A 24941-nucleotide genomic window follows, 5' to 3' on the forward strand; every position below is an offset into this window, starting at 1 on the left:
TATTCTGCCTTAACCCTTCATTGCCTTAGCGGCTATACGCTATGGTAATGAAGCAGCATTTATGTATTTTTAATAATATTGTGCGGAAGCAGGGGGTCCCCTGAGCTGAACCGCATTGATTTGTGGCTCAGAGACCCCCTGCTCACAGTACACTATTATTAAAATTACATTCATGTTGCTTCGTTACCGTAGCACATAGCCGCAAAGGTAAGGAACGCGTGTTTATTGATATGGGTGTTTTATTTATACTGTAGATGTGCAAAGGGTCTCCGGAGCTGAACCGCTTTGGTTTTAGGTCCGGGGACCCCCTGCTCCCTGAGATACAGGCCCCTTTAGGGGGTGCCGGTATCCCTTTGCTTTGTTTACATTCCGCGGTCACGTGATCGGGACCTTACATGCAGAGGGATACCGGCACCTCATAAAGGGGCCTGTATCTCAGGAAGCAGGGGGTCCCCGGACCTGAAATCAATGCGGTTCAGCTCCGGAGACCCCCTGCACATCTACACTATGAATAAAAATGTATTTAAAATAATTTTTAATGTGCCGATGTTTGCGCAGAGAGAGCGGCGGATCTCTCTCTGTTGCAGACAGAACTCGCCAGGGGACAGCTTCTCGGCAGTTTCTCGCCAAGCAGCCGTCTCGCCACCGGTTACTCGCCATTTTATCAAATAGTGGTGGCGCATTCATTCGCCAGGGATTCGGCCCTTGCTGCATACAGCGAGTTTAACACGCCAAAAACATGGCGAATTGAAACCCTGGCGAATGCAATTTTTCGGACCTTTCTGCATAGGCCCCTAAGTGCGCAAAAAGATACAATTTACATCCAAAATATTAACAGTTGCTGCCTAATGTTCAGCTACACACAATAGCATATATATGGGGAAAAGGGGGAAACAACGGCGCAAATAACTGTTAACTGTATAATGAATTTGAGCATAAGTAGAATGGGGGTATGGGTTGCCAATGATTCTGAAATGAAATGAAGAGAAACAAAATATAGTGAAGTACGTTTAGTTAAAATATATGCGCAAAAGTAGATCGCTACTTACAAAGTAGCAGATGTAACAAGCATGTAGGATATTATAATCCTCTCCGTCCTGCTGCCTGGAGTTGCTGTATAAATCCTCCACGTGGAACGCCGAGATGCGCCGTGCAGGCAGAGGAGAGCACTGTGTGTAGTCCAAAATCCAGCTCTCACTTCCAAGGGCCATTGGAAGTGAGAGCTGGATTTTGGACTACACACAGACAGCGAACGGAGCCTTATACATCTGGTTCCTGGTGATCGTGTCTGGCAGCCCTGAAGGAGTCCACGGAGACGTGTTCCAGTATCCAGAACCGGATGGTGGTGATATACTGCACCGACACACTTTATTCGAGCAAATATCCAGTATGTACCTGGCAGATACCTGGAATGCGCCGCTCCTCACCTCTGACATGCCCCGTTGCGTTTGCCTTCCCAGCCTGGGTTCATGCCTGGCTGACGGGCGGCTGATCTGTTAAATGATAATGATTAGGATTTAATAGGCTGCAATGCTTCGCGTGTCTACCAGATGGCATAAATTCATGAATTGTAATGCAGTATATATATATACTGTGCAGTATTGCAGCCAGCGGGAATAAAATGCTTCAATCCCTGCCTGGAAAATAACCCAATGCACTCGGGCAGAAAACAGTCACAAACCTCAATACACCCGGGTATACCCGAATTTGTGGGACTAGCCGAGCTCGAATAAAGTGTGTCGCCAGTGTATTCACAAACTGCCTTTTAACTATTTGCATCTTGTGAGTGCGATTCCTACCCCCCCCCACCCCCCACCCCCTTCCTCTGTTTTAATAAATTTTATGCAGTATTATGCTATGGGGCGTGCGCTCTCTCTCTTTTTCTGTCTATAGATATCTGTGGAGTTGGTTTACCCCGTGTGAGAGCAGCCCAAAGACTCCTTTCATCATTATTGGAAACCTCATCATTATGGACTAATTATTGAAGGACTGGTTGGATTTTTATTGATTTTTCTGTTTCTTTCTTTTAGCACGTTTATGCACTGTTATGATAATTTTTATTGGTTGTGTTATAATAGAATTTATAAAGGTCACACTAGTTTAAGAGATATACACAATTTCAATATATTTGTCACTTTACACAATTCTTTATTTAATAATTATAGTTTCATTCAATCATTTTATCACAGTAATATTATTTTTTGGCGCCACACTTTTTTGTTATATATATATATATATATATATATATATATATATATATATATATATATATATATATATAAATCAGAAAAAAAGAAAGAGAAAAAGCGCCCGATCCATGTATAAAATCAGATATAAAAGGTTTTAATTTGCCATGAACAGACGATTGCCAACTCACACTTTGTCAGTGAAATATAAGCATTTTATAGGACCAGCCCATGCACCAGACCGACGTCCAAATTTCACAACTGTCCTCCGTCTGCATACAGTTGCTGCTACTGTGAATAAGCCTTGCTGTTGCCGGTGCTACCGTTTGAACTTCTCTCCGTCACCCGGATGGGATTCCTGGTCTGCACGGCTGCACTAGAACTATTACCAGTCACGGAGCAGGAAACTCCTGCACTGACGTCTTTGCTCTGGCGTCTGGGCTGCTCGACCACCGTAGTTCCTGTACCACGTGACCCTACGCGTTTCATCCGTCTCAGCGGATTTCATCAGGGGATGAATTCTAATTGAAATGACTGACTATTTAAAGTATTCTAGTCCAATGGAGCGTACGAATCCAAAGCAGTTCAAAACAATTAGATACATATAGATCATCTGTGCTAGATGTTTGACAAATATAGAACATTTAAAAAGGACATAAATTATGATGCAAATTAAGGATATGTATATATAAATAAATACATAAAGAATGGCCAAAGGATAAATGAATCACAGATTACGCTCAACAGAAAGAACCATAATAATATAAATAATAAAAATAAAAATAATAATAAATATAAATAGGTTCCTCTCAGATGTAACAACAGATTAAACACATATAATAGAAAATACAAATTACACATTGCGACCAGTATTCATAATAGTTGTTACTTATGAATTGTCATATCAATCCATTCTATTCTAATACTTTATGAATAAAATATTAGTATTAATAAATTACTTCCATATGACCATATTGATACATACATAACAATAAATAACATGAATCTAACAAATGTTGATATATTTAAATATATACATATTCAAGCTTGAAATAATTGTCACACAGCGTTCATATTGTATATAATAAGCTGAATGATTAAAGGAAGAGATGAAACTATGAATGTTAATAGTCTATATTGCGACTTCATTGTATCGACCTTAAACTGAATGACAGGAAATTATCACTAAAAACTAAAATTAATTCATTCTTAAAATCTTTGACTCTATAAGTTTGCATAGATCACCTCTGGAATTAGATTGCAAATGAACATGATAGTAGAGATACTGTAGATAGAAATCCGCATATAATGATCATCGTAATTTGTTGAAATGAATATAATCAATTATTAAAAAGGATAATGGGAAAACCATACGTGGACCCATCCTGGAAAATAGGGAGTACTAATAAGATATAATGGTTAATTATAAGTACAAGTACCCCAAATAGGGGAATGAGGGGAAGGCAAGAGAGGAAGAAACAAGCAAATCGACAGAAAATAATGCAAATATGGAGACATAATGTCAAAAAGCCAGCAATCCATATCTACAAAAATTGTAATCTAGATTAACAAACAAGTGATGTATTAAATAATAAATAATACTATATTGTGTGAATATTATGAATTGTCAAAAATATATGTGACATATATATTTTGTGCAGAAGATCTTTGTGAATCTTGCATAAAGCAAGTGTATTTTGTTTTTCTAGATCTATGGTGGGTGGCTACACCACTTTCTTTTGAAGCAGCAAGGAGCTCCTGTTTTCAGTGTATCGTTGGAACTCTCCCCTCCTCCAGATCATCACGAAGTGGAGACATTTGGACTTATCCTTTTTTTCTTTGGACACTATTTATTTATCTGTTGGTTATTTTATTAATTTTATTATCACGCATATACTTTAAGTGTTTATATTAATTATTCACAGTCATTTACTAACTTAATAGCGCTACATTTTTTTGAGTTTTTATATATATCAAGAGTCAATGACCCTGTCACAATATCAATATATATATATATATATATATATATATATATATATATATATATATATATATATATATATATATATATATGTATATGTGTATATGTGTATATATATATATATATATATATATATATATATATATATTGATATTGATATTGTGACAGGGTCATTGACTCTGTATACATTAGTAGGAGATGGCAGTATGCCTGCTTTCCAGTAGAAGAGGGGCTAACCCGGCTTATTAAGCAGTCCACAGGTGATTCAAATTAAGCTAGCTCACCTGCTTTAAAACAGGAAGAGGAAATGTCTCTGGAGCAGCAGTCTCTCTCAGGCACAGAGAGAAGACAGAGGAGTGTTGACAGACAGACACAGGCTGCTCAGATTGATCCTGTCCCAAGGGGGAATAAAGCTCCCAGGTAGGAACCAACTGGTCTTGTTGAACATTGTTAGGCTGGACTAGGTTAGCTAGCTAGTGCACTGCAACGAGCGCCGGTAGCTGTTATTACTCAGCAATCTTTTGTTACAAGCTAGCTACACCTGTTACAACATTGTCTGCAGCACTTGAGTTCATATATGTGGAAGGGATAATACCATTGCAAGGGACATAGTCCCGGGAGTTCACACGCTGGTACGGGCATAGACCTGTTAACACCTTGTTACTATATACAGTGCGATGGCTATGATCATCTGAGTTCAATTGGCAACCTCTGAACTATTAAGTTTAACACAGTAAATATCATTTTGCCAGATATAGCCACAGTATAGACACTTGATTAGTGTTAAGGTTCAGTGGCAATATATGTCCTATACAAACGCAGGAGTCTATGGGGTGCATTCCATATTAATAGGAGAACACTAGTTCCATAAGCATCTCCATATTGACTCATATCGCTCCTCCCAGGGGTCAGTTCATACCCATATTTTATCCATTTGAGTGTAATAGTTTAAATTTAAAGATGTATTAAAACTTTTTTGTTTTTTGCGCCGTTTTCGATTTTAGTTTCTGGTATAGGGGACCTATTCACCTTATTACCTTAGAAACATATACGTTTTGTTTAGAGTGCATTTATAGGGGTACTTTTGAACATCTTTGTTCACTCTTGCTAATATTGATACTATACCTCTTTGCACCTAACATTTTTAGGACTTCCTGTCTAATAGGTGAGCAGCTCTTTATAACCCTTTGTGTAGCTAGCCAGCCAGGTAGATAGCCTGCACTTTTGTTTAATCAGTTCCCCAACCGGGGATAGGTTTTTGTTTACGTTTATTGCACTTAAAGGGACAGAGTACTCATTGTTTTAGTTACACTTTTGGACAAATAAATCCACCAGCATTATTTCACCAGAAGAGTCGTGTTGTCTCGTCACTAACCACGGTCACCCTACCACACATGGTGCCAGAAGTGGGATTTCGAACACCCTGTAAAAGGGGCGGAGCTACGGTTTGCGACTGGTGGAATCTGTCCACGCGGTAACTGTCAGTATGGAGGACATTGTGAAGGCCTTAGTACACAGCACCGCTGTCCAGCAGGAAGTTAACAAACAGGGACGGGAAAGCACGGCTGCACAACGCGAGACAAACCGGATACTTGCAGCCCAGCTTGACGCTATCGCAGAAACACAGAGGGAGCTGATTGAACGCCTGGCCCAGGTTAATATGGACTCGAAACAGAGAAAAACCCGGGCGCTCCCTGATTGAGTTCTTAAGAACAGGGGCAATGTGATAATGAACTTTACAACCTTATAGACAAAGGTCCCCTCTGGTTCGTCTTCTTGTCCTATGGCTCAGACCCCAATAGGATCCTTATCCAGGATCCTTATTTGTACAGGGATATAGAGAGAAAAAAGGGGGAGCACAGGTTGAAGAATTTGGGGTATCTAGAGTATCTAAATAGATATTTGTGGGTGTGCTTGAAAGATATATTAAATCACTTACACGGCCTTGTGTAAATGCTCTCACAGCAAGGTTTACTTGTCTTAGTGTTCTCTTGGTCGGTTGCCTTTTTCTTTTCAGGACTTGGTTTTCTTTCTGGATATCTTCAATAGTCCTCGTCTATCAATGTGGATGTCTCCCTCGGAGTGAACAGATTGAAAAACAGTGGTTTAGAGGGGAATACAGACAGTACTGATCAAGTCCAATTTTTTAGCTATAAATGCATATACAGTATATATATAAAGGCAGTAATTACTGCCAGCACTCACACGGGCTAGTGTGAGTACAATCCTAGGGGAAGGTATCTTTTTATCCAAATCTGGTCTTTACACGTAGTGATCTATAGGTGTAATAAGGGTCCAGTATTAGGTGATATATATAAATCAAATAATACTCACATGGCCTTGTGTGAGTAAATACACATCAAGGTATCTTTATCTTGAAAGTCTCCTTTTCTTCTTTTCAGGTTTGTGAGCTTCTTCCTGGTTTTCTCTGGTGGTCTTCAACTTTCAGTATGGTAATCCCCCTCGGGAAAAGTCGAAACGCGTTGCTCTCACCACTAGGCAATTTTGACCCAGCACAGCCACCGTCAAGGAGTGGATCTGAGAGGAGGCAGCACTATATCCGGACGCGGAGCAAGTTAGCTGCGCTCCAGGAGACCCACGAGCAATTTCCTTTAAACGGCTGGCTTTTTCTTTTTATGTTTCTTTTTATGCACCTTTTTCATTGTTTTTATATATGTCTTTTAATAAATTTTGCTGTAGTCCACGAAAATCGTGACAGTGTTCAATTCCACATCTACACCAAGGAGGGGTCATCTACCTACACTGGCCCACTTGGAGATTAACACTATCAGTATCACAAAGAAGTTAAAGATACCCTGATGTGCATTTACTCACACAAGGCCGTGTGAGTATCATTTTTATTTCTATTTTTATTTTTATAGATCTACACATATCAGATCATTATCACCCTCATAGGGCACCAGACTTAAAGACACCAACAGAAAAAAAAGATACCTTCCCCTAGGATTGCACTCACACTTGCCCGTGTGAGTGCCTGCAGCATTTTTGCTGCTTTTACGTATCTGCTTGGGCTTTTCTAGTGGGTTATCACAAAATTATGTTGATGTTTCCCCACTAACAATTGTTTTCCAATTTGTTCACACCGAGGGGGATTACCATACTGAAAGTTGAAGACCACCAGAGAAAACCAGGAAGAAGCTCACAAACCTGAAAAGAAGAAAAGGAGACTTTCAAGATAAAGATACAGTACCTTGATGTGTATTTACTCACACAAGGCCGTGTGAGTATTATTTGATTTATATATATCACCTAATACTGGACCCTTATTACACCTATAGATCACTACGTGTAAAGACCAGATTTGGATAAAAAGATACCTTCCCCTAGGATTGTACTCACACTAGCCCGTGTGAGTGCTGGCAGTAATTACTGCCTTTATATATATATATATATATATGCATTTATAGCTAAAAAATTGGACTTGATCAGTACTGTCTGTATTCCCCTCTAAACCACTGTTTTTCAATCTGTTCACTCTGAGGGAGACATCCACATTGATAGACGAGGACTATTGAAGATATCCAGAAAGAAAACCAAGTCCTGAAAAGAAAAAGGCAACCGACCAAGAGAACACTAAGACAAGTAAACCTTGCTGTGAGAGCATTTACACAAGGCCGTGTAAGTGATTTAATATATCTTTCAAGCACACCCACAAATATCTATTTAGATACTCTAGATACCCCAAATTCTTCAACCTGTGCTCCCCCTTTTTTCTCTCTTAATATGGACTCGACCAGTACGGCCCAGGCGCGGCCCGTCCAGGCGAACCTGTAACTGCAAAAAATTACGCCGCAAGATGACTTTGAGGGATACCTCTGGTCCTTTGAGCGAATCGCTTCCCGGGAAAGTTGGGCCCGCTCCAAATGGGCAGGGATTATTGCACTCTTTTTACTGGGGGAAGCCCAAAAAGCATATTGTGACCTCGACGAAGAAGCCGCAGCAGACTATGACTGTCTGAAAAGCGAAATCCTTTCAAGGATTGGAGTGACTCCTGCAGTCTGTGCGCAAAGGTTCCATACGTGGAGATACCAGGAACAGAAGTCACCCAGATCCCAGTTATGGGATTTGATTCACCAAGCGACCAAGTAGCTAAAACCAGAGATATATAGCCCGGCCCGGATCCTTGAGATGGTGGTGTTGGACCGCTTCATTCGAGCGTTACCCCAGGACCTTCAACAGTGGGTGGGGCAGGGAGATCCCCTCACTTGTGATGCCATGGTATGCGCAGTCGAGCATTTTCTGGCCACCCATGAACTGTCACGCTCCCCTCGCACAAACCACAACTCACGGCCCAACACGAATGGTAAAGGCCAGCGCTGGCGCCAAGACCCGCGACCGGTCGCACGATTTGAGCGAGTGGAAGAAAACCTGGATAGGGACAGAAACTCTAAATCTCTGAAAGGGTTTCAAGAACGAACTGGGCCAATTGTTTGTTTTGAGTGTGGGGAGGCAGGGCATATTAAGGCTCACTGCCCACAGTTGTCTGAACCAATGGAGTGTGCGTATGGCTCTGTGAAGTCAGAATTTTGTGGAGTGGTAGGTATTACCCGGGGGGGCGGGGGGCGGGGACGTACCCACAACTTCCTCACCCCTGTGGTTTTAAATGGTAAACCAATCTCCGCCCTGGTAGACTCAGGGAGTGATATTAACTTGGTATCCGTGAAGTTTGTTAAGCCTCTCCGGTAACACCAGGGTGAGAAGTTGCGGTTATTATGTGTGCATGGGTGTACGCTTCCGTACACCACGACTCTGATAAAAGTGAAAGTCGAGGGGCAAGTCATCCAAACTATGGCAGCAATTGTACCAAAGTTGCCCCATTCCCTAGTGTTAGGCTGCAATTTCCCTGGTTTTGACACCCTGATCAGAGGACAACTCACCTTAAACAATCCTACTCCGGATGAGCTTTTTCCATTTACAGACCCTGAATTAGTCTCCGAGGTGTCTAAAACCCCTAAGTCGAAACGCGAACGTAGGAAGGAAAAAAAAAGAGGTTCGCCCCCACCCCAGTTAGCACTGGTTACTACTCCTAACGGAGGGAGACCAGAGGGAGAGGAGTTGTCCGAGACAGGGCCTGTTGACGCTCAGGTGTCCGAGTTACAAGTGGATGCAACCGGCCAAACTCCAGATGAGGAAGGTTTTGGAAGTCTAGAACTTTCCCTGACTAACTTTGGTGGGGAACAGGCTAATGATCCCCAGTTGAAAAATGGGTTTAGCCAGGCAGTAGAAGTTAATGGGGTCTCGGTAGAAGGAACAAACAAGGAATCCTATCCCTATTTATGTATTAAAAATGATTTGTTATATCATGAGGGCCAAGAAATAGAAAAATTGCTAGTACCCAGGTCATTAGTAAGGAAGGTCCTAGAGCTAGCACACTCTCACTTATTGGGGGGTCATCTTGGAGTAGAGAAGATACAGCAAAGAATCCTAAAAAGATTTTACTGGCCAGGGATATATAATGCAGTAAAAAGATTCTGTACCTCTTGTCCCGAGTGTCGGTTGACGGCCCCTCGAGCATGTTTGAGGGCCCCGTTGATCCCTATGCCTATTATTGAGATCCCATTTGAGAGGATGGCTATGGATATAGTGGGTCCCTTAGAGAAATCTGCCAAGGGTCATCAATACATCCTAGTGATCCTAGACTATGCCACTCGCTATCCAGAGGCGCTGGCTTTACGTAATACTTCCTCAAAAGCCATAGCTAAGGAATTGTTACAGGTATTCTCCCGACTCGGGATGCCGAAGGAAATTTTGACAGATCAGGGTACCCCGTTTACATCTAAACTTATGCGAGAGTTATGTGTAGAGCTAAAAATACAGTCCCTAAGAACCTCTGTTTACCATCCGCAAACGGACGGACTGGTAGAACGATTTAATAAAACTCTGAAGATGATGTTGAGAAAGGTGGTTGCTAGTGATGGGAAGAACTGGGACACCTTGTTGCCTTATCTTTTGTTTGCTATCCGAGAAGTACCACAGGCCTCTACAGGGTTTTCCCCATTTGAACTCCTGTATGGGAGACGCCCAAGAGGGATTCTGGATAGCCTCAAAGAAGAGTGGGAGCAACAAGCTGTTCCATGGAAAAATGTCGTCCAATTTGTGGAAGATTTAAAAGAATGCATTGCTCATATTACTCCCATAGTCAGACAACATTTAGAAGAGGCACAGAGGGCCCAACAGAAAATTTACAACAGACAGGCTACGGTTCGCAGCTTCCGACCAGGAGACCGAGTAATGGTGCTTGTTCCCACGGCCGAAAGCAAGCTGTTATCACATTGGCAAGGGCCATATGAAGTTCTAGAACAGGTCGGCCCGGTGAATTATAAAATTCGACAGCCAGATCGGAGGAAGGTAGAGCAAATCTATCACATAAATCTATTAAAATCCTGGAAGGATAGAGAGGTATGTCTGATGGTAGTAGCTAACAAATCCGGGAAAGGGGAGGATCCACTCGTTCGAATATCGGCAGAACTCACTCCTGAACAATACAGAGAAGCTGTAGACTTGGTAAAAAGGAACAGGGATGTATTTTCCAGCGTACCAGGGAAAACTAGGGTGATTTCCCATGATATCGTCACCAAGTCGGGAATAGCCGTTAAGATAAGACCTTATAGGTTCCCCGAAGCCAGAAGAGGGGCTATTCAGTCAGAGGTAAAGAAGATGCTAGAATTAGAGGTAATTGAGGAGTCCCATAGTCAATGGTCCAGCCCTATTGTCTTGGTACCTAAGCCGGATGGGTCAATACGGTTCTGTAATGACTTTAGAAAAGTCAATGAAGTCTCGAAGTTTGATGCCTATCCTATGCCGCGGGTAGGCGAGTTAATTGAGAGGTTGGCGAGGGCCCGTTTTCTAACCACTTTAGATCTTACAAAGGGTTATTGGCAAATCGCCTTACAAGTTCAGCAAAAGAGAAAACAGCCTTCTCCACACCTGATGGTCTCTTCCAGTATACTGTCTTACCCTTTGGCCTTCATGGGGCACCTGCAACCTTCCAAAGGTTGATGAATAAATTGTTACACCCACACTCGAACTACGCCTCAGCGTACTTAGACGATGTGGTAATTCATAGTCCAGATTGGGACTCACATCTACAAAAGGTTGAGGCAGTGTTGAGAACCTTTCGGGAGGCGGGTCTTACAGGCAACCCAGCTAAATGTTCAGTCGGCCTAGCGGAAGCAAAATATCTTGGCTATGTTGTGGGAAGTGGGACAGTAAAACCTCAGCTCAATAAAGTTGAAGCCATTGAGAATTGGCCCCGTCCCCTTAATAAAAAACAGGTTAGGACATTTCTAGGCATTGTAGGTTACTACAGGCGATTTATACCCCATTTTGCAACCCGGGCTGTACAGCTTTCAGATTTAGTAAAGGCAAGGGTACCTGAGGTTGTAAAATGGAGCAGTGGTGCGGAGACCGCATTTTTAGACCTACGTACAGCGCTCTGTAGTCACCCAGTCTTGGTAGCCCCGGATTTTACGAAGGATTTTTTTTCTGCAAATGGACACCTCCGAAGTAGGTCCCGGAGCAGTACTATCCCAGTTTGTAGGAGAAGAGGAACACCCGGTCCTCTATCCAAGTCGTAAATTGTGTCCCCGCGAACAAAGATATGCCACAGTAGAAAAAGAGTGTTTGGCCGTAAAGTGGGTAACAGACACGTTGAAGTATTACCTTTTAGGCAGGTCTTTTACGCTCGTTACAGATCATGCATCCTTACAGTGGATGCATAGAAACAAAGAGAAGAACTCAAGAGTTACCCGTTGGTTTCTATCTTTGCAACCTTTCAACTTCACAGTCCAATATCGGCCAGGTATACTGCACGGTAATGCTGATGCACTCTCTAGGGTGCACAGTCTCGTGCACGGGTCGCTCCACTCGGTAATGTTACACTGGGAAGGGGGATATGTGACAGGGTCATTGACTCTGTATACATTAGTAGGAGATGGCAGTATGCCTGCTTTCCAGTAGACGAGGGGTTAAACCAGCTTATTAAGCAGTCCACAGGTGATTCAAATTAAGCTAGCTCACCTGCTTTAAAACAGGAAGAGGAAATGCCTCTGGAGCAGCAGTCTCTCTCAGGCACAGAGAGAAGACAGGAGTGTTGACAGACAGACACAGGCTGCTCAGATTGATCCTGTCCCAAGGGGGAATAAAGCTCCCAGGTAAGGAGACAACTGGTGTTGTTGAAACATTGTTGTGCTGGACTAGGTTAGTTAGCCAGCGAGGTAGATAGCCTGCACTTTTGTTTAATCAGTTCCTCGACCGGGGATAGGTTTCTGTTTACGTTTATTGCACTTAAAGGGACAGAGTACCCATTGTTTTGGTTACACTTTTGGACAAATAAATCCACCAGCATTATTTCACCAGAAGAGTCGTGTTGTCTCCTCACTAATCACGGTCATCCTTCCACAATATAAATATATATATTAGTGCTTAACAAATCACCCAAAAATCTACTCGCTGAACCAAAAAATCTACTCGCCACCTAGTCCCGCCCCAACCCCGCCTCTAGTACTGCCCTGTCCCTAGTCCCGCCCCCAACCCCGCCTCTAATCAAGCCCCCAGCCCCTCATTTAAAAAAAAACATAAATGAAATAAATTGAATAAATTCCTAGTAAGAACATTCGTTTTTGACATAAGTTTATTTATTGTATTACATTATACTACAATTAGTCCTTGTTACGTGTGTGTGTGTGTGTGTATAAATGTCGAATCTAGAAAAAAAAGCCAGATGTGAATGACTAGTTTCCTGCACCCCTTAACTAGTGCCTGGATGCCCCCGCTTCACAATATTTAAAGCAGCAATCCCGTCTGGGATCTTACCTGATCCGCAGTCCTTCAATGTTCAGGTACCTCATTCCCGCAATGTTATACATTGGAGGGGAGGTGTTCCCTACCTGTCTTCTGGGTTATGGGGGATTCCGATGTCTTCAGTGTGAAGCTTGAGTCAGATCTGGAAGAAAGCAGTATAGATTATTTCGGTGTAGTATAGGGCAGTTAAGATATACAGGGTAAATAAGATATCCAGATCCAGATTGTGAGACAGAGAGAGGCTGAGACAGACGGCGAGAGAGAGGGTGAGAGAGACGGAGAGAGGGTGAGAGAGATGGTGAGAGATGGAGAGGGGGTGAGAGATGGAGAGGGGTGAGAGACAGAGAGAGGGTGAGAGACAGAAAGAGGTTGACAGTAGGGGGATTGGGTGACTGGGTGGGGTGATTGGGGGTGTGGGGTGACTGGGTGGGGTGATTGGGGGGGTGGGGTGTCTGGGTGGGGTGATTGGGGGGGTGGGGTGACTGGGTGGGGTGACGGGTGGGGTGATTGGGGGGGGGGTGATGGGGTGGGGTGATTGGGGGGGTGGGGTGTTTGACTTGGTGGGGATTACTGACTGTCTGACTGGGTGGGGTGACTGGGAAGGGGGCGGAGGGGTGGGTGGGATGACTGACTAGGAATGACTGACTTTTGACTGACTTGTGACTGACTGGGTGGGATAACTGACTGGGTGGGGGGGGGGGGTAATGACTGACTTATGACTGACTGACTTTGACTGACTGACAATGACTGACTGGGTGGGTGTGGGGTGGGATGACTGACTGGGTGGGGGGTGGGATGACTGACTGGGTGGGGGGTGTGGGATGACTGACTGACTGGGTGTGGGGGTGGGATGACTGACTGAGTGGGTGGGGGGGTGGGAATGACTGAGTGGGTGGGGGGTGGGATGACTGAGTGGGTGGGTGGGGGGGTGGGATGACTGACTGGGTGGGGGGATGACTGACTGGGTGTGGGGGATGACTGACTGGGTGGGGGGGTGACTGACTGGGTGGGGGGGGATGACTGACTGGGTGGGGGGGATGACTGACTGGATGGGGGGATGACTGACTGGGTAGGGGGTACCTCTGGTGTCCTACATGTTCTCTCTCTCTCTCATACCCATACACACACACACACTCTCGCATACCCATACGCACACGCACACATACCCATACACACACTCTCTCATACTCATACACACACACACTCTCTCATACCCATACACACTCTCTCCCATACACACACACTCTCTCCCATACACACACACGGGATGAGACGGAGAAACACCCCGCTACTACTTCAAGCCCCGCGCGGGCGGGGGGAGGGGGGTGTAAGAGAAACACCCGACCCGTGCGGACAGCGGGAGCGCCGGAGGGGAGGGAGGAGGGAGAAACACCTCTGGGCGCAGGCAGCGGGAGCGCTGGAGGGCACGGAGGATGGAGAAACACCTCCCCGCACGGGCAGCAGGAGCATAGGGGGAGGGGGGTGTAAGAGAAACACCCGACCCACGCGGACAGCGGGAGCGCCGGACGGTGGGGCGGGAGAGAAAAACCCGAGCCACGCGGACAGCGGGAGGGGGGTGAAACACCCGACCCGTGCGGACAGCGGGAGCGCCGGAGGGGAGGGAGGAGGGAGAAACACCTCTGGGCGCAGGCAGCGGGAGCGCTGGAGGGCACGGAGGAGGGAGAAACACCTCCTCGCACGGGCAGCAGGAGCATAGGGGGAGGGGGGTGTAAGAGAAACACCCGACCCACGCGGACAGCGGGAGCGCCGGACGGGGGGGCGGGAGGGGGGGAGAGAAAAACCCGAGTCGCGCGGACAGCGGGAGGGGGGTGAAACACCCGACCCGTGCAGACAGCGGGAGCGCCGGAGGGAGGGAGGAGAAACACCTCCGCTACCTCCCACGCGGGCAGTGGGAGCGCCGGGGACCGGATGTATCAGTGTACAGTATATATAAATATTTATTAAAGTGCATTAAATTCCCCCCACCTCAAGCATCTGTCCACAATCCTCTCCGTGACCAGATCAGTGCAGGTCTTGTAAGTAGGAGGTAACGCAATTATACAGGAGGATATATAGGAGGAGGAGCAGCAGCAGACGCGGCGCAACCCCAACCCCCCACCCCATTACTTACCCGTGCAGAGAAGGAAGGGCGGTTTGAAGTCCTGGCAACTCCAACCCGCGTCACAGCCAGAGGGATTTTTTTTTTTTCGAGCAGGGGATTTTGTTTTTGCAGAGCAGGGGAAAAGCTACTGGCCACGAGCCAATATCCGACCGCAGCTGGCGAGTTGTCGACCAGGTTTGTCGAGCACTGTGTGTGTGTATATACACACACACACACACACACACACACACACACACACACACACACACACACTGGTCGACATATCACCCAAAAATCTACTCGCCGAACAAAAAAATCTACTCGACACCTAGGCCTGCCCTAGTCCTGCCCCTAGTCCCGCCCCCAGGCCCGCTTTTTTAACAAAAAAATGAATAAAGTCCTAGTAAGAATAACATTAGTTTTTGACATAAGTTTATTTATTGTATTACATTATACTACAATTAGTCCTTGTTACATGTGTGTGTGTGTGTATATGCATATGTCGGATTTAGAGAGACACACACACAAAGAGACACACACACACACACACACACACACACACACACACACACACACACACACACACACACACACACACACACACAGAGACACACACACACACACAGAGAATGAGAGAGAGGGTGAGGGCGACAAGGTGAAAGAGTGAGGGTGACAGGGTGAAAGAGAGGGAGGGTGAGGGCGACAGGGTGAGAGAGGGTGAGGGCAAGAGAGAGGGTGAGGGCAACAGGGTGAGAGAGGGTGAGGGTGAGAGAGAGGGTGAGGGTGACAGGGTGAGAGAGAAAGGATGAGGGCAACAGGGTGAGGGTGACAGGGTGAGAGAGAGGGTGAGGGCGACGGGGTGAGAAAGAGGGTGAGGGCGACAGGGTGAGAGAGAGAGAGGGTGAGGGTGACAGGGTGAGAGAGAGGGTGAGACAGAAGGTGAGGGCGACAGGGTGAGAGAGAGAGAGGGTAAGGGCAACAGGGTGAGGGCGACACAGGGAAAAGGCGCAACAGGGTGAGGGCGACACAGGGAGAGGGTGAGGGTGACACAGGGAGAGGGTGGCACAGGGAGAGGGTGACACTTACAGACACACACACACACACACACACACACACACACACACACACACACACACACACACACACACACACACACACACACACACACACACACACACACACACACACGCACTCACACTCACACACACCAAACACACACACTCACAGACACACACACTGGGTGTGTATTCATTGGAAGGGAGGGGGCCCACCTGTTCATCCAGGGCTTGTCCTCCATATGCCATCTGGGGCTGGGTGTTGGGCAGCCAGGCGGGGTGGTCGGGCAGCCAGGCGGGGTGTCGGCAGGCAGGCAGGGTGTCGGCAGCCAGGCGGGGGGTTCAGACAGCCAGGCAGGCAGGCGGGAGGTCGGGCAGCCATGCACGGGGGTCGGGCAGCCAGGCGGGAGGTCGGGCAGTGCGGGGGGATAGGGGGCCAGCGGAGGACAGCCGCACGGCCACACAAACCTCCCCGATGAAAAACGTGGCCGGACGGGGACTTTGCCTGCCCCCCGCTACATTACATGCGAGTGTGCCAAAGAAGCAGGGATTGGGGACAGGGGGGGGGGAAGGGTATGACCCAGAGCTGCCAGCCGGCCCCCTTCCACATGTCACACCAATCAGGGAGGTGGATTATTTATTTAAAAAATTTTTTTTTAATAGCGCCGCAGCACGGGTCGCCCGCGGCCTAAATCCAGTCGCTGCGGGTGTCGAACACACTATTTGTCGAACACTGTGTATATATATATATATATATATATATATATATACTAGCTGATATACCCGGCGTTGCCCGGGATGTAATTTTCCCGCTCCCCCTCTCTCCGCTCCCCTCCCTCTCTGCTCCCCCTCCCTTTCTCTGCTCCCCCTCTCTCTCCGCTCCCCCTCCCTCCCTCCCCCCTCCTTCCCTCTCTCTCCGCTCCCCCTCCCTCCCTCTCTCCGCTCCCCCTCCCTCTCTCCGCTGCCCCTCCCTCTGCTCCCCCTTCCCTCTCTCTCTGCTCTCCCTCCCTCCCCCTCCCTCTCTGCCCGCTCCCCCCTCCCTCTTTGCCCGCTCTCCCCTCCCTCTCTGCCCGCTCCCCCCTCCCTCTCTGCCCGCTCCCCCCTCCCTCTCCCCCTCTCTATATACAGTATAAACACCGCACCTTTCATATTCCTGCCCAAACTCCCTAGCCACGCCCTCCCTCTGGCCTGTACAATCACAACCCTTTGCCCACCTGCCCAGCACTTGCTCCTTAGCCAATCACCTGACACCTGTCTGGTAACACAAAGCTCACTTTCCCACCAAAACGGAACTAACCCAAATCAAAACCCAGAGGTGAACGTGGGGCTTCCAGTGTTCCATGCCCCCCTCTACCTGCCCCCCTCCCCCAACAGCTAAATGCTTTTCATTCTGGGTTAGAATTACAAATACAAAATAAATTTGGGTGTCTCTCTCCTGAACTCTGACCATAGATTTTGGCCTCAGATTCCCATGTGAACACCTCCCTCAGCCTGGCAATGTGTTTGTGGGGAGGTAACGTCAGTACATGTGTAGCAGGAATCTCTGCCATAGAGGTATACAAGTGTAACCATCAGTGGGAAAGGTCCCTGTGTGAGGTGGCACCACTTGTTACATCATTACTCCATGTCATTAATAAAGGGACATTCAACCCCCTCAGGTGCATTTTCATATCTACGTGTAACCTGTGAAATAGATGGTCAGCCCTTGCTGCTCTCTAGTGATATTAAAGGAACATGACACAGTATATAAAGGGGGCTTCATTAATGTACATCACTGGGGATGTTGGTCTGTGTCTCTGTCCTCCACTTCAGTATTCACAGGACATTCTAGGACATTTGGTCTCAGCCGTTTCGCGTGACTCACCCCACCGCTGGCCACTTCGCTGCTAAGGTAAGTGCCTAAACCCCCTACCCTAAAATCCCTATATCCTAAGCCCACCTTACCCTAAAACCCCCCACCCTGACCGCTAAAACCACTTAAATTAACCCACTAAACAGTAATAACATTTACATTAGAAGCAGCTGGTGGCGGAGGGTCCGTCTGCACCCTAACACCGTCGGCCAAATGGTGGTGGTAAAACTATTCTGATTCAAAGCTAAGTGAAACTACATACCGCTTCAGCATAATGGGAAACGCACATTTTATTAGAACCAGCAGTATGGAAATATAAAACATTAAGAACATTTTTCTTTAAATAAAACTACAATAAGAATGATACAAATAACCTGCATTTAAAACCTTAGAACTTTTTTTTATCATTTTAAAATGCTCGTTTTATGCACCATAAACTAAAGTCACATTTCATTGTGATTTAGCATAACCAGTCGTTGATAAATCACCCAAAAATCTACTCGCTAAACCAAAAAATTTACTCGCCATCTAGTCCCACCTCCAATCCCGCCCTGCTTTGGCGGCCATGAGGAGGTTACCATGGGGTCAGATTCAGTCGCTACGGGCCTGTAAGCGAATGGATTTGTCGAACACTGAGCATAACACAGATACATGTATGCAATTATATGTGAGCGTCTTGGTCGCCAGTTATCCCTAAACATGCCTGGCTTTAGAGATAGGTCTCTCCCCTGTGTGTGTCTTCTTGTGTGTGTTCAGGCTGGATAACTGACTAAATCCCTTCCCACATTCCCCACATACATACGGTCTCTCCCCTGTGTGTGTCCTCTTGTGTGTGTTCAGGCTGGATAACTGACTAAATCCCTTCCCACATTCCCCACATACATGCGGTCTCTCTCCTGTGTGTGTCCTCTTGTGTTTCCTCAGTATGGATAACTGACTAAATCCCACCCCACATTCCCCACATACATACGGTCTCTCCCCTGTGTGTGTCCTCTTGTGTGTGTCCAGGTGGGATAACTGACTAAATCCCTTTCCACATTCCCCACATACATGGGGTCTCTCCCCTGTGTGTGTCCTCTTGTGCGTGTTCAGGTGGGATAAGTCACTAAATCCCTTCCCACATTCCCCACATACATGCGATCTCTCCCCTGTGTGTGTCCTCTTGTGCGTGTTCAGGTGGGATAAGTCACTAAATCTCTTCCCACATTCCCCACATACATACGGTCTCTCCCCTGTGTGTGTCCTCTTGTGTGTGTCCAGGTGGGATAACCGACTAAATCCCTTCCCACATTCCCCACATACATATGTTCTCTCCCCTGTGTGTGTCCTTTTGTGTGTGTCCAGGCTGAATGACAAACTAAATTCCTTCCCACATTCCCCACATACATACGGTCTCTCCCCTGTGTGTGTCCTCTTGTGTGTGTCCAGGCTGGAGAACTGACTAAATCCCTTCCCACATTCCCCACATACATATGGTCTCTCCCCTGTGTGTGTCCTTTTGTGTGTGTCCAGGCTGAATGACAAACTAAATTCCTTCCCACATTCCCCACATACATACGGTCTCTCCCCTGTGTGTGTCCTCTTGTGTCTGTTCAGGCTGAATGACAAACTAAATCCCTTCCCACATTCCCCACATACATATGGTCTCTCCCCTGTGTGTGTCCTCTTGTGTGTGTCCAGGCTGGAGAACTGACTAAATCCCTTCCCACATTCCCCACATACATATGGTCTCTCCCCTGTGTGTGTCCTTTTGTGTGTGTCCAGGCTGAATGACAAACTAAATTCCTTCCCACATTCCCCACATACATACGGTCTCTCCCCTGTGTGTGTCCTCTTGTGTCTGTTCAGGCTGAATGACAAACTAAATCCCTTCCCACATTCCCCACATACATATGGTCTCTCCCCTGTGTGTGTCCTCTTGTGTGTGTCCAGGCTGGAGAACTGACTAAATCCCTTCCCACATTCCCCACATACATACAGTCTCTCCCCTGTGTGTGTCCACTTGTGTTTCCTCAGGCTCGATAACCGACTAAATCCCACCCCACATTCCACACAAACATTGGGTCTCTCCCCTGTGTGTGTCCTCTTGTGTCTGATCAGGATGGATAAGTCACTAAATCCCTTCCCACATTCCCCACATACATACGGTCTCTCCCCTGTGTGTGTCCTTATGTGTATGTCCAGGTGGGATAATCGACTAAATCCCTTCCCACATTCCCCACATATATGCTGTCTCTCCCTTGTGTGTGTCCTCTTGTGTATGTTCAAGTTGGATAAGTGACTAAATCCCTTTCCACATTCCCCACATACATATGGTCTCTTCCTGGTCTGTGTTCTCTTCTGTGTGTCCTGGTCTGATAACCAAGTCAGACTCTTCCCACTTTCATCAAGATATTTTCCTGTGGCAGCAGTTAATAAATATCCTTTGGAATGAGAAGCCGTTATATTGTTTATTAATTGCCTTGACTGGTTGAAAGATGCATTTTCTGTCATATTTATTGGAGTGTTGCAAGATTGTTCTGTCCTCATCTTTTCCATATACTCATTTGGGTGTTTGAACTTCAGATGTTTGAGGAGGTAATCCTGACTGCTAAAAGCAACCTTGCACTGTTGGCATGGGTGGATTATTTGCGCTTGTCTTTGTACTAGACAAAAAAAAATACATACAGTAATTAGAAAATTAGGTGAAATTAGGCATTAGTTATCAAAAAAAAGTGTGTGTGTGTGTGCCAAGCACGTGCATTTTAAGTGAAACGTCTTTGTCCTTTGTCACTGTTTTGTTTTGTATTTGTGATGGGGATGTTTTTATTTAATATCCAAACACAATTTCAGTGAGAAAATGCAAAGAAGTTTGACGTAGAACACGCGTGCTTGGCACCCCCTCCCACCCCCGTTTCACCTATTTGAATGTCTATATTTATACTAACTGTGAATTGTGTGTGTGTGACTGTGTATGTGTGACTGTGTGTAAGTCACTGCGTGTGAGTGTGTTTGTGAGACTCTATTTTTTTGTCTGTTTGTTTTTGTGTGTAGCATTGGGAGTGGGCCCACCAGTGCACCAGTGAGTTTGGTGTGGAACAGGCACCTGAGCATGGAAGTTGTGGTCGAGTTCTTTGTTTGGTGTGGGCCAGGCATTGGAAAGGGTCCAGATGGCCGATTATGGAACTTGCGGACGACATCTGGGGTCCTGCAAATGCACGCGGTGCTGGGCGGGCTTACACGCGCTCGGTGCAAATCGCATCTGCGCATGCTCGACATGCTGCTTGCTCTCACGCGCGGCACTGGCCACGGCTGTGCCTTTGCACGGTGCCGGCTGTGCCTTTGCACGGTGCCGAGGTCTGCGCATGCATGGGAGTGGTAGTATACTAATACTATAGTATACTTACCTTGGTTGTTGAAGTTGTATAGAGAGCACCTATTATCTAATAGGACTCATTATCCCTATCCCTTACCTCCATTTTAATTATTTCGCTAATCGTTTAGGATGACCTCATACTGAGGACCATTTATTTTATTTGAGGATTTCTCCAATTAAAATTGATTTTTAACTCATTCACCATTACATGTCAACCATTCACCAATTGTCTCCATCAGGTTCATAGTAACTATCAGTATCATTAGCCGCTGAGTGCTCTCATCATAGGGGTTCTTTCTCTCCTTGTTGTTGTTCAATTATTTCCCCTGATTGCAGCACCTGTGTATGTGGCAGTAGCGAGGGCTCCCTCCACCCATCCCCCCCTCCCTCCCCTGGTGATATGTATTTATTTATTACTGGGTTACCATTTATCGCCAATGTGGATATCTGGGCCCCTCATTGAGAGGGCCTAGTTATCCACAGTGATAATCAGTGGTTTTAATGTTCTTTTTTGTATATATTTTGTGTTGATGTTTAAAACCACATTTGTCTAATAGGGATATTGGGCATTAGTCTAGAAGGGGGCGGAGGTATGGGATGTTGGGGATGTGGGTGATGACGGTAGTTGCCCTGGGGAAGGTGGTTAGGCTTCCCATGGGGGGTGGAGGGGGTGGTGAGGGGTTAACCCCTTAAATAGAAACTAGAATGGCAATGTTTTACTGGCCACTAACCGGGTCAACAGGGTTAGGTAATGTTTTCTTTTAATAGTATTAACCCCTTTGGTGCCTGTGGTATACCTTGATAACCACAGGCATGAAACGGGTTAGTTATTTTGATCTTAGGTTTCTGTAATAATAGACATTACAGAAGTCTACAATAGAAATATTAACCCAATGCGGTATGTAACACATTATTAACGGTCATGTTAATTCCCATATCGCGAGATTGGCCCAAATATCGCACCCAGTATTACCACAATCTTGATATATACCACCTTAAAATTGCAGAAATAACACCCGTTAGTTTATTATTTCCCCGGTGCGATATTAACTCTACTTTAACAGAATTTGATGTATATGAGTCATAGTGTTTTGTTTATGCCTTCGGGACAAACCAAGAACTAGCCATGCTTTACTAGCCACTAAGGTGGCAAAGGGGGGTAGGTAGTGTAATGTGTATATTATCCCGTGTGGTCAGCTACTCATGGAAACCGATGACTAATTGACCCGTGGACCACTAAAAGGTTAATATGTACTGTAATGTATTTTAACAACAATTTTATCATCTATTCCATCTTGGTTTAGCTCACTTGGCTATGGAAATCTAATGGAAATCTAATATAATGGGCAGTATATTGGCCATTATATACATAGGAAAGACTATATGATAAATATTTGCGGTATTTCTGCCGTTCATCCCATATAAATATCGTATTTTGATGTATGGCAGTTTGTACTTGAAAATTTGATATTTTGCCTGTTCTGTATCGGATCTGATGCTTTTAATGGGTCTGATAAAAAGTGCTTCTTTTTTGGCGCTGCAACGCTGATTCATTGCACAATGATAATAATAAGGCGCTTTTTTTATGGGAGGTAATATGGCATTTTTGGTTACTGCAGCTTGATGTATCCAGCCCTTTGATTCAAGTCAGGTTTAGTGATATTAAGTTCTAGTTGACCGGTAATGATGTATGTAGATATATCAATAGTTGCAATTTAACATCAGTAATAAGACAATAGAGATGCAAAAACCACGTAACACATATTCCTGATTACCATGTGCTGGCGCGTTACTTTTCAACAGCGCACCCCCTTGATACCAAGCTCTTTCCCATATTCATCTCCATACCAGACGACGAGCTCTGTGTGTGTGGGGGGAGGTCTGTGCAGGTTCTGTAATAGATTTTCCTGTGGTACTGCAACGCCACAAGGTTCTGTTCTTCTTCACTTCTCGCACAATCTACAAATCTAAAATTGGAACAGTTAGTGAGGTCTCAAAGTAATGTCTATTTTATAAAGGAAGAGCTGAAAAAAGTTGTTAAGAATGTGACTTGTCTTCTCTTTCTTCTCTACAGTTTTTGACGTGAACAGAAGTTAATGGAGAGCAATGTATATACGATGGGTCACTTGTATGTACCCCCAGTTTGATTGGAATGGGGGCCACACCAGTGACTACGTTATTACTTAAAAATAAATAAAAACACTGTTTTAATTAAAAAGTCCCTGACAAGATGACACAAAGGTGAGTTTTCTTCCAGTGGAACTAAACACAAAGTGGGGTTGATGTAACAAGGTGTTGTAGCAGGAATGTGTTCCATTAGCAACCTGAGCGTATAACATGCCCTGGACTGATTTGTAAACTGGACTGTAGAAAAAGCCTTGAGCCACGGTCTAATAAGGTAACAATGTCGGTTTGGGCTTGAAACTCCCCTCCTCCCCAGTCAAGGCCACGCCCCACACGCATCCCATCGCTCCACATAGACCACAGATCGTTTATTTTTCCCGTGCAAGCGCCACCAGGCAATCAGACGCGCGTGCAGCAGTGACCACTGGGGCCGTAGCCTAAGGCCGCGCTAATAGTGCCGGCGAAGCAACGTTGCCCAAAAACAAATGCATTGTCGCTGCCGCGTACGCTTATAGTAAGCGACGGGGCAACGCGATTTTTGGTAGCCGTAATTATTTGATTTTTCCGGGGCTGTCGCCTCATGTGACAGCCCCTGAACCAATCAGCAGCCTGGTCGCCTGCGACGCCGCCGCAAAGCGAAATACAACTTTCGCTTGCGGTGACATCACGCCGCCGGCACCATAGGCGTGGCCTTAGGCTACATACGAGCAGAAATGGTGCTGAACAAGGCTGTGAGGAGAAGACAGGAGTGAGGAGAAGACAGGAGTCCGGGGAGAGGTGCAAAGAGCTGCTGTGATCACATGCTCATTGCCATTTACTTGAGTGGCTGTTAAAGTGCAATTGAGGCGGGAGGATTAATCGGCGGCGGTTCACGGGGTGGGGTGGGCGGGCAGTTGGTTGCAGTGGTTCATGGGGAGGGGGCGGTGGCAGCTCATGGGGGGTGGGGACTCAATGGGGGGCGAGACGGTTAATTGGCGGCTGTTCACGGGGGGAAGGGAGGGTTAAATCGGTGGCAGCAGTTCACAGGGGGGAGGGGGCGAGGGGGTTAATCGGCGATGGTTCACAGGGGGGACAGGAGGATTGATCGGCGGCTAGTGTGTGTGTGTGTGTGTCCTGACTCCTGCTGGTGGAAGCTGGCAATATTCCGTGGCAGTGAATGTTGCTGCTGGCCTCTTCTGCCAGCAGTGACGTCACTTCCGTCACCACTGGCTTCCGTTCCCATGAACTCCTTTCACTGCCACTGAATTTTTCTCATGTGGTAGGTGCCGCTAAAGAAGTTGCACTTCAAAAATGTTTCCCTTCAATGCAATCCAAACACTGACAAGTAATTAGCTATGTTGCCGATCGATCCGTTCTCCTGTGATCAATCGGCGAAGATTTGGCTCGAGGGGTCACTAAATCACTGTGTAATGCAGTCAGTGGAACACATTTATATTCATATGCGTTCCCCAGACGTGTGCTCGC

At 46.1% G+C, this 24941-nt stretch overlaps 1 protein-coding gene across 2 annotated transcripts; it reads right to left on the reverse strand.

The window, feature by feature from the left end:
* Positions 1-18279: 18279 nt before the first annotated feature.
* Positions 18280-23850, reverse strand: LOC142466707 (uncharacterized). Of its 2 annotated transcripts, none has more exons than XM_075572027.1 (2): positions 23202-23850; positions 18280-20643 (listed from the first exon to the last, which is right to left on the reverse strand). In XM_075572027.1, exon 2 carries the CDS (start codon positions 20534-20536, stop codon positions 18692-18694), a length of 1845 nt encoding a protein of 614 aa, XP_075428142.1. In that variant the 5' UTR covers positions 20537-20643; positions 23202-23850; the 3' UTR covers positions 18280-18691. The 2 variants fall into 2 exon arrangements, with proteins under 2 accessions (XP_075428142.1, XP_075428141.1); XM_075572026.1 differs by having other exon boundaries at positions 23129-23850.
* Positions 23851-24941: the final 1091 nt, after the last annotated feature.

This window comes from Ascaphus truei, chromosome 15 (genome assembly GCF_040206685.1).
Source record: "Ascaphus truei isolate aAscTru1 chromosome 15, aAscTru1.hap1, whole genome shotgun sequence".
NCBI classification, from domain to species: Eukaryota; Metazoa; Chordata; class Amphibia; order Anura; family Ascaphidae; genus Ascaphus; species Ascaphus truei.

Coding starts and splice junctions, on each gene's coding strand:
- LOC142466707 (XM_075572027.1), bottom strand. CDS start 20,536: ATGGAAAAGATGAGGACAGAACAATCTTGCAACACTCCAATAAATATG.